Here is a 9,481-nt window from a genome sequence, read left to right on the forward strand (position 1 = left end):
TATATAATACTTATTTTTATTTCAAAATTTTGTCATATAAGCAATATTATGAAAAATGAATACAGAATATTTCTCTAATTTCTTTATGTAGTTATAAATATGAAACTTAGGAATTTTTAAGTTATGTATTATAAATTCTATCACATATTCTGTACTATAAAATTATCAATATTGTAAATGAATAGCTTTTTTGTACATAAAGTATATTGTAATTAAAAAATAATTTTCACTTTTATTTATCACATTTTTAAATTTTTTTTTAAATTTCTCTTAATATTAAGATAAAAAGCAACCAATCAAAAAAACTTTTTTTAATAATGTTTAAAAAAATATCTACTTATAAAATTATATAATATTTATTAAAATATTTTTTCTCACTGTAATTTTTTTATACTTTATTCAATAAATAATATTTAAAAAAATAATAATTTTTTATTGTTTTGAAATTTCTTTTCTAAAAATTATATATTATTCTTCACAATATATGATATTAAAATTTATAATACATTGTTTTACAAATAACTTATAATATTATATAATTATTTGTATTATATAATTTATATTTATTATTGAACATATTGTAAATTATAAATTATTAATTAAAATTATTGATGAAATTGTATATTAAGTAAAATTATCTTTTTTATATGTTTTATATTTTTATATATAATATGTCTTTATTTTCAATTTTCATGAAAATCATAGTGAATTTTTTAATATTTCATTCAGACTTCAAATTTCATTTATATTCAATAAATTTATTTAATATATTAAATCAAATAAAAATTGTAATATAGATTCATAATAGAATATAATAAATTAGTAACGATATTTCTTATAATTACTTAATATTTTTTTTTATAAATTTTATATGAAATCCCCAGACTAAATTATTGTAAACTTGATAGATGATAAATGCGCATGCGAATTGAGATACATGAAGCATGACGTCATTTTGCAAAGTGTCTGTGAAGCAAAAGTGGGGAAATTCGATGCACATGTGTGCGCAAGTAAGTGTGCTTTTTAGTGGCTGTGCAGTGTGGCACTCAGTGATTCAAGTGTGTGGCAGTCCGTTGAGAAGTCGACGCCGTTGTATGCGTATGACTGCGGGTTGAGAGATAACACGAGTGAATTTGCTAAAGCAAGGGTGGTTCTGTGTGGCCGCACTGAATTACTGCAGCCCATGTGCTCTGCTTGTTAAAATGCTTATCAAAGAATTGTAAGTTCTTACGAAATTTTTTATTATTAGTTTAATATAGTGTGATGAACGAGAACTGATCGAACATTTAAAAGTAATTCTTGGGATATGGTTACTAATCTTTAACGGCGGGTGGGATTGGAGGGGTAAAGAGGGATGTACTTTCATCCCTTGTCATCCATACGGATAACATTTTACATGCAATGAACACTTTTATTTTAACTGATAAGTATTGTTTTCAAAAGAAATTTGTTCATCATACGTTATCTATTGTTCAATTTTCGATACCTGGAATGATACTTAAGTTCATATTAAAGTGTATTCAAGGTCGTTGCTTATAAATATATGATTACTTTTTATTTAGTAATTGAAATATAATTTATTAATTTCTGTTACAGCCGTGTCACTTTGCCTCTTAATGTGAAAGAGGTATGTATTTAATGAATAATAAGATCTCATTATAGTGACCCATTTTGAAATATATTATTGCAATTGAATAGAAATAAAAACTTGAATAACTTCTACATCAATACTATGCAATTATCAAAAATTGCAAATCATTTAATTATAGTTTATTATTATTTAGAAGCATGTGATTACGAATAATTATTTTGAATTTTTAATTCGATATATCTGATAAATCTTGTCTTATCATGCTTATTTTATTGTTAGATTTATCATTATTAGAATATAATAAATGTTTTTCTTTTAGAATGCATAAATGTATTCTCTATCTTTTTCATATTTTGCTTAATTTAATCTTTAATTATTCGCATATTTTTACATTGCTAATTTTTTCCTTCATTAATATTTTTCTTATGAAAAATCAAATTATTTAAAGTTATAGAAATAATATTTTATATATTTTATAATAATATAATAAATAAATTATTATTGATATTAAAATTTCCTTATGAAAGAAGAAATAATGTTTATATTTATATGATTAGATATTTTTCATTTTATAGATTTCATTTATTAAAATAAATTTTATATTGCTTTATTTTATATTTTCTGTACATAATTTATATATTATAAAATATAATTTATTTCGTGGCAGTATCAAGTGGCTCAGCTATATTCTGTAGCAGAAGCTAGCAAAAATAATACTGGAGGAGGAGAGGGAATACAAGTGTTAAAAAATGAGCCATTCACAGATTATCCTTTGCTTGGTGGAAAATATTCTTCAGGTCAATATACCTATAAGATTTATCATTTAGCTAGTAAAGTGCCTGCTTTTATTCGTATTATGCTGCCAAAGAATTCCTTGGAAATTCATGAAGAAGCTTGGAATGCTTATCCTTATTGTAAAACAGTTATTACTGTAAGTATAATTTGTTTATAAAAATTTTTTATTAAATTTTTAATTTATATTTTAATATATTTTTGTTTTTTTGTGCAGAATCCTGGATATATGAAAGAAAATTTTGTAATTATGATTGAATCATTTCACATTGATGATGTTGGAAATCAACATAATGTGTGTATAAAGATTTATAAAAATATTTAGTTTTATTTTTTATATATTAATATTATTTATTAATTAATAGGTTCATGAATTACCTCCTGATAAATTAAAAATAAGAGAAGTAATACATATAGATATTGCAAATGATCCAATTGCAAATGCTGATTATAAAGAGGATGAAGATCCAACTAAATTTAAATCTGTGAAAACAGGTCGAGGTCCTCTTATTGGTAAAGATTGGAAAAATAATGTCCAACCTGTAATGACATGCTATAAACTAGTTACTTGTGAATTTAAATGGTTTGGTCTACAAAATCGCGTTGAAAGTTTTATACAAAAAGCAGAAAGGCGTCTTTTTACTAACTTTCATAGGCAAGTGTTTTGTTGGATTGATCGTTGGTATGGTTTAACTATGGAAGATATTAGAGCAATTGAAGAGAGTACGAAAGAAGAATTAGATAGGGTAAGTAATTTTATAAATTTATAATATATTAAAAATTACATTATAATAATTACAAATTAATTATATTTCAATTTTTAATTATTTAATTAATTACAAAAGATATTTGAATTTTTAGCAAAGAGATCAAGGAGAAGTAAGAGGTATGCGAGCTGATGATTGAAGCTTTGATAGCTTCTATTATGGATGGTTAAATCAATTTCCTTATATGTCTCAGATACATACGCATACCTATAGAAATACACTCACATATGTTTTGTCATAGGCGATCCTGCAGGATCGGGACAATTTCCAGAATTTAAGTGTTTAGATTCAGTGTCTATTATAATTACTTATGATTTTAATTTATTTACATTTACAAGCGTTTTAGATAAATGTATCTATTGTCAAAGATTATAATATAGCAATTAATAAGAGAGAACTGATACAGATCAGTTCAACTTATACGATGTATAAAATATTCAAAAAAAGAGTACAGAGTTCGATAAAAATCAATTTAGATGGGAAAATATGTAATGTTATTTAACACCATAGTAGTTCAATATTAAAATTTATAAATAAGTCGTTCGGAATGCTTGCTATATAATATAAATGATGAAATTAGATACAAAAATTGCGAATTAATAATTCACAATTTATTATTTTAAATTTATTATATTATGATTTGAAACCAAAAATATCACTATATTTATATAACAATGATTATTTTAATAAGTTTGTGCAGTATGGCCTGAAAGTTTTTAAATCCAATTATGCTCTGTATAATAATCAGAAGAATTAAAAAAAGTTATTTTAACAGTTTCAAAAAAGAAAATTGATTTTGTCATAATTTACTCTCTTACTAATATTCAATATTATAAATAAAGTGATTAAAAAAATAATAATTAAACTATAGAAATCCTTTTTTATGTTTCTTTTTAATAAAAAAATTAAAAAAAAATATGTGCATCAAAATTTGGACCAATTTGCTAAACTTCAATTAAATCTTTGATTACTATATTGGCACTATATTATTATATTTACTACATTGTTTGTGAAAAATATGAAAATAATTTTATAAGATGATTAAATTATACATACATATATATATATATATATATATATATACATACATATATATATATATATACATATTAAAAGACAAACTATTTTAATGTAAAAATTACAACGGCAAATGCATTATTGTATATAAAAAAAGAAACATCCAGTGGAATTTAAATTGAAATATTATATTCACTTACATATTTCTTTACATTCCAATAGATCTCTATCCAACAAATTTAAATGTCATATTTAATATCTTCGCTTATATAAAACAAAGAAAGAATTCGATAAAAATATAGTTGAAAAAAATCGTAATCGTCGTTTGCACAAATTATATGTATACTGTTATCTGTTGTACTGGGATCTATAGTGTAGAATTTAAGATAGTTATAGAAATACAATTTAAATAAAACTGTAATTTTTTGGAATCTTAATACAGGGAGTATCAGAATTTATGCTACTCAGTTGTGAATTTTAGCATTTAAGTATAATATGCGATCTTATCAAATTACTTATATAATTAATAGAGATTTTAAAATAAAATCTCACTATAGATAGTGTCTATCATTCCTATTCATTACTTTAACAAATAATATATTTGTCATCATTCCATAACGAGCGAATATAGAGAAATTATAAATAAAAATTTCTATAATATTGCTATAGAATTAATAATGAGATATTGGTATATGTTTTTGCATATTTAAATATGTAAGTTTTGCATATTTACATATATATTTACATTTATTTTATGACATTAAATCATAAAAAAAATTACATAATTATAATGATATATAAAATTTATTAGCCTTTCTTCGTAAAGGATAAAAATATATATATATAAAAGTAATAAAATATATAAAAAATATTTTGTTCGCATATGAAGAACTTTAGTAGAAAAATATATATCACATCTAAATATTTCAATTAAGATTGTATTCTTTGATAACATTTGCAGCTATAACTAATCTTTGTATCTCTGATGTACCTTCATAAATTTCAGTAATGCGTGCATCTCTATAATAACGTTCTGCTGGCATATCACTAACGTAACCCATACCACCTAAAATTTGCATGCATTGATGCGCACAGAAAGTAGATGTTTCAGATGACGATAATTTTGCCATAGCAGCTTCCTAACAAAAAAAAATTATTAGATTATGTTTGAGTTTAATTATTTTTTCTATCGCACCTTTGTATATGATTTATTATTATCTTTAAGCACAGCTGCTCGCCATGTTAATAATCTTGAACTTTCTAATCTTAATGACATGTCAGCAATTTTTTGTTGAATTGTTTGTAATTTAATAATAGAACTACCAAATGCTTGTCGTTTTGCCGCGTATTCGATTGCACAGTCGAGAGATGCTTGAGCTATGCCTAAAGCTTGAGCAGCAATGCCTATTCTACCAGCATCTAGAAGTTATTATTGTGATTATTATTTTTTCAGATATTACATTTATATAGATATCATGGATTCATTTCATACCCAAAGTTGTCATTGCAATTTTAAAACCCATTCCTGATTCTCCTAATAAATTTTCTTTTGGTAATTTACAATCTTCAAATGTTAATGAACAAGTACTGCTACCACAAATACCTAATTTATCCTCTTTTTTACCAACAAAAAGACCTTCTGTAGGTTTATCAACTATAAATGCACTTATACCTTTATGCTTTTTAGATTTGTCCGTTGTAGCAAATAGAATAATTGCATCTGATTCATAAGCATTTGTTATCCATGATTTAGTACCATTAATTAAATAATTAGATCCATTTAATTTAGCAATAGTAGAAGCAGCACCTGCATCACTACCATTGCCTGGTTCACTAAGGGCAAAACATCCAATCTTAGTACCAGTTGTAAAAGGGGTAATATATTTTTTTATCTGATCTTTATTGCCAAATTTTTGTATAGGTCCTAAATAAAGAGAATTATGTACACTCATTATGAGACCTGTACTGGCACAACCTCTAGATATTTCTTCTAATGCAATAGCATAAGCTAAATAATCTAGTCCAGTTCCACCTAAATTTTCAGGAATTGCTATACTCATTAAACCCAATTCTCCCATTTTTTTAACTTGTTTTTCTGGATAAAGATGTTTTTTGTCAATTTCTGTTGCTAAAGGTTTTAATTCTCCTTCTGCAAAGTCTCTATAATAATATTTATTATATGGTATACATTACATTGTATTATGATTTATATTGAAAAAAAATAAAAATATTATAAATACATAATGATAAGTACTTGCATGTTTTGTGTAACATTTGATGAGTCTCTGGTAACATGGAAAGAGTAACAATATTTCGACTAATATTATTATAAATTGTAGTTTTATTTCGTGCAACTGGTTTAAAAAATAAAAATTATGAAATTTTTATATAATACAAATTCATATATAATAGTATATTTTAAACAAATACTTACCAAATAACCTTATTTTGTACATTGTTATTGATAAATTTGTTTATATAAATAAAAAAAAATTATTAAAACTGATATTTTAATACTTTGAATAATATAGCACAAGATTACAACAATATTATTATGTATCAATAGCTTTAGATATATATAATGTATATATATGCACATGTATTTATATATCGATGGCTATATATATAAATTATACATATAAAATATATATATATATTTTTTTTCAAGTAGAATTCATAAGAATTAAAATAATACTATTAATTTTTTATTAAAGTTTTTTTTTATGTATGTATGAATAAATATAATCATATTTTAATTATATTATTTAAAATGTTTAATGTAAATTTATAAAGCAATTTGATTAATAAAAAAAAAATAATATATTATTAATATATATATTAATAAAAAAAAAGATATAGATTTTTAAATTAATTCATAGATTTTTTAAATTAGTAATTTTCTTTTCATTTTAAATACAATTTTTAAAATTTTTTTGTAATAAATTATTAATTATATTTTTTAATTATTTATTATATTTTTAATATTTAATTTTTATTTTAAATAATTAATAATTTTTCATTTTTTTTATTTATGAAAAATATATTTTTTGTATATATGAAACAGTTAAAACTTAGCCATACTTTCCCGCGGTATTTTCAATAATGATAATAAACAATCAATATGTTCTCATAGAATAATATGAAAATGTGCGCATGTACAGACTGTATTTCTGTTCGATATAACTAGTTCATTTCTCCAATTTCAGACGGTGAATTTGGAACAATATAACAAATAACATAAAGAAATTTATATTGAATTAAAAGTAAAGATGTCGAATAGTAAATGTATTAAACAATTGCGTAAAAATTATGTAAAAGATCAACAAGAAATGTCACATTCGGAAAAGCTACGATTGATAGATGATGAATTGAATGCGTTTTACAAGTAAAATTTTAAAAAATTTTTTATCTTGTTATATTTTTTTAAACATATATAATTTTAATTTTGTTTAATATTATGCTAACTTTTTTTTAAAGAAAATTATTTGATATGTACAATATTATATTCTTTATTATTGGTACGTATTCATCATTTAAAATTCTTTTACTTTTTTTTAATATTATAAAATCATTTTTTATATGTATTATATATGAAAAATATTTTTAGTATGATATTATTATATTTATTATTTTAATATATAATTTTTATGATATATGATATTTAATAATGATTGTATTTTATGTAATTAATTAATAGATATTGTCAACAAGCTGGCTTTACAGAAGAAGAAATGGATATTATTTGTCAACCATTAGTAGCTGCAATGCGGCGCTCTTGGTTACAACTTGTTATCAGGGGAACACTTGTATTAATTGTTCTTGGTACTTTAGCATGTCTAGCAGCTCAACTTGATTTTGTTGGAACTCATTTTACTGCAATTAGTCGTCTTTTACTTATCAAAGTTCTACCAATTTGGAATTGGCAACCCTTGTACTATGAAAATTGTATGATTAATAATCCTTTTTATAATGATTATATGATAACTGAAGAAGATTGTGTGGTATGATTATTAATATTAATCAAAAATATTTTTAAAAATAAATTATTAAAGTAATCAGAAATTATATTTACAGACTTGTGAAGCTTTGGAAACTATTGATCGTTTATCAGATGTAAGATATCGAAATCTTGTTGATAATTATCTGAGTAGGGATGCACCTGCAATTATCACAGATGCAATGGATTCTTGGGCAGTTATGAATACAGATTATTTTTGGTTCGATAATATTACTCATGTAAGTATAATTATTATTACAGATTGTATTTAGTATTTATATGTCCTTTGATAAAATAAATGCACATTTCAAAAAAAAATTCATATATATTTAACAAATTTATTTATTTATTTGAAATTTATTTATATATTTTGTTTATTTATATTTTACTTATGTTGATAGCTTTATTTAGAAAATGAACGCTTAATGGAAACAGTACCATGTGCTTTGACTTCAAATTTGAGAACTGGTTCATCCGACTTGGCAGCATTTTTGCGTCGGGTACATTCACCTGAAGTAGCTAAATGGTTCGTCCATTGGCAAAATTGTGATATCAATGCGGTGAAAGTGTTGAGAAAGTATTACCAACGTCCATATTTCCTTTCAAGTACTGTCTCACCAGCGCATTTTAATTGGGTTCTTATGTCTTCGGATTATAATAGTCCGAGTTATAAAAAGGTCGAACTAGATTCAGGTCTTATAGCTCTAGCTCAATTACGAGGAGCTACACAACTTCGTTTGACTCCTATAAATCCTTGTAATAGTTCTTGCCCTGAATTAGTAGCAGATTTGCATCAAGGCGAGATGCGTAAGTTGAAAAATTAATTGTATAGATAAATATTTAATAAATAATCTATTATTAAATAAATTATTTATTAAATAATTTAAATACATATTAGTAGAATGAATTAAGAATTGGTCATTGATTTTATATTCACCATTGATTTTAGTTGTGTTTACTAATTTAATGTGGACTTTGGAATATGCGCCGATGAGAGGATTAGACAACATTGCAATCTTGACTGAAACTGTCTGGGAGGAGGATACATAAATCATAATTATTCCCTTTATATTGTATTAGTCTATTATACCCTTAATCTAAGTATATATTGCTTAATTAAATTATATACATGTATATTCATTCTGCTATCATAGTTCATATTAAATAAAATACTTCATCTAATAAATGTGAACTTATTTTGTAATTTGATAATTTTTTCTTTATTTTATATTTTAATTAAATATGTTTTAATTTACGATATGTATAAATATTTTTATTATCTAATGGAATTTATTGAAAAGGATGAGATGAAAAAAA

General features: G+C 23.2%; 3 protein-coding genes across 5 annotated transcripts; 2 read left to right on the forward strand and 1 right to left on the reverse strand.

The window, feature by feature from the left end:
* The first annotated feature begins 940 nt into the window (after window positions 1-940).
* On the forward strand, window positions 941-3,940 carry LOC108002889 (phosphatidylinositol transfer protein alpha isoform). The gene is made up of 6 exons (XM_017064865.3): window positions 941-1,219; window positions 1,597-1,627; window positions 2,259-2,522; window positions 2,601-2,678; window positions 2,749-3,129; window positions 3,245-3,940. The coding sequence occupies exons 1-6, from the start codon at window positions 1,203-1,205 to the stop codon at window positions 3,287-3,289; spliced, it is 816 nt and encodes a 271-aa protein (XP_016920354.1). The 5' UTR covers window positions 941-1,202; the 3' UTR covers window positions 3,290-3,940.
* LOC108002890 (short-chain specific acyl-CoA dehydrogenase, mitochondrial) lies at window positions 3,135-6,784 on the reverse strand. Of its 2 annotated transcripts, XM_017064866.3 has the most exons (5): window positions 6,602-6,784; window positions 6,422-6,521; window positions 5,660-6,327; window positions 5,363-5,586; window positions 3,135-5,306 (listed from the first exon to the last, which is right to left on the reverse strand). In XM_017064866.3, the coding sequence occupies exons 1-5, from the start codon at window positions 6,621-6,623 to the stop codon at window positions 5,094-5,096; spliced, it is 1,227 nt and encodes a 408-aa protein (XP_016920355.1). In that variant the 5' UTR covers window positions 6,624-6,784; the 3' UTR covers window positions 3,135-5,093. The 2 variants fall into 2 exon arrangements, with proteins under 2 accessions (XP_016920355.1, XP_028524996.1); XM_028669195.2 differs by lacking the exon at window positions 6,602-6,784 and having other exon boundaries at window positions 6,426-6,520.
* A 510-nt stretch (window positions 6,785-7,294) lies between these two features.
* LOC108002725 (uncharacterized) lies at window positions 7,295-9,350 on the forward strand. 2 transcript variants are annotated; one of them, XM_028669216.2, is made up of 6 exons: window positions 7,422-7,552; window positions 7,645-7,685; window positions 7,865-8,168; window positions 8,242-8,403; window positions 8,566-8,971; window positions 9,114-9,350. In XM_028669216.2, the coding sequence occupies exons 3-6, from the start codon at window positions 7,899-7,901 to the stop codon at window positions 9,212-9,214; spliced, it is 939 nt and encodes a 312-aa protein (XP_028525017.1). In that variant the 5' UTR covers window positions 7,422-7,552; window positions 7,645-7,685; window positions 7,865-7,898; the 3' UTR covers window positions 9,215-9,350. The 2 variants fall into 2 exon arrangements, with proteins under 2 accessions (XP_016920042.1, XP_028525017.1); XM_017064553.3 differs by lacking the exon at window positions 7,645-7,685 and having other exon boundaries at window positions 7,295-7,552.
* The last annotated feature ends 131 nt before the right edge of the window (window positions 9,351-9,481 follow it).

This window comes from Apis cerana, linkage group LG2 (genome assembly GCF_029169275.1).
Source record: "Apis cerana isolate GH-2021 linkage group LG2, AcerK_1.0, whole genome shotgun sequence".
Taxonomy (NCBI): Eukaryota; Metazoa; Arthropoda; class Insecta; order Hymenoptera; family Apidae; genus Apis; species Apis cerana.

Coding starts and splice junctions, on each gene's coding strand:
- LOC108002889 (XM_017064865.3), top strand. Junction 2,679..2,748: donor ATGTTGGAAATCAACATAAT/GTGTGTATAAAG, acceptor ATTAATTAATAG/GTTCATGAATTACCTCCTGA. Junction 3,130..3,244: donor CGAAAGAAGAATTAGATAGG/GTAAGTAATTTT, acceptor TTGAATTTTTAG/CAAAGAGATCAAGGAGAAGT.
- LOC108002725 (XM_017064553.3), top strand. CDS start 7,437: ATGTCGAATAGTAAATGTATTAAACAATTGCGTAAAAATTATGTAAAA. Junction 7,553..7,864: donor GAATTGAATGCGTTTTACAA/GTAAAATTTTAA, acceptor ATTAATTAATAG/ATATTGTCAACAAGCTGGCT. Junction 8,972..9,113: donor TTTGCATCAAGGCGAGATGC/GTAAGTTGAAAA, acceptor CATTGATTTTAG/TTGTGTTTACTAATTTAATG.
- LOC108002890 (XM_017064866.3), bottom strand. CDS start 6,623: ATGTACAAAATAAGGTTATTTG. Junction 5,587..5,659: donor AATTGCAATGACAACTTTGG/GTATGAAATGAA, acceptor AATAACTTCTAG/ATGCTGGTAGAATAGGCATT. Junction 5,307..5,362: donor ATAATAAATCATATACAAAG/GTGCGATAGAAA, acceptor TTTTTTTGTTAG/GAAGCTGCTATGGCAAAATT.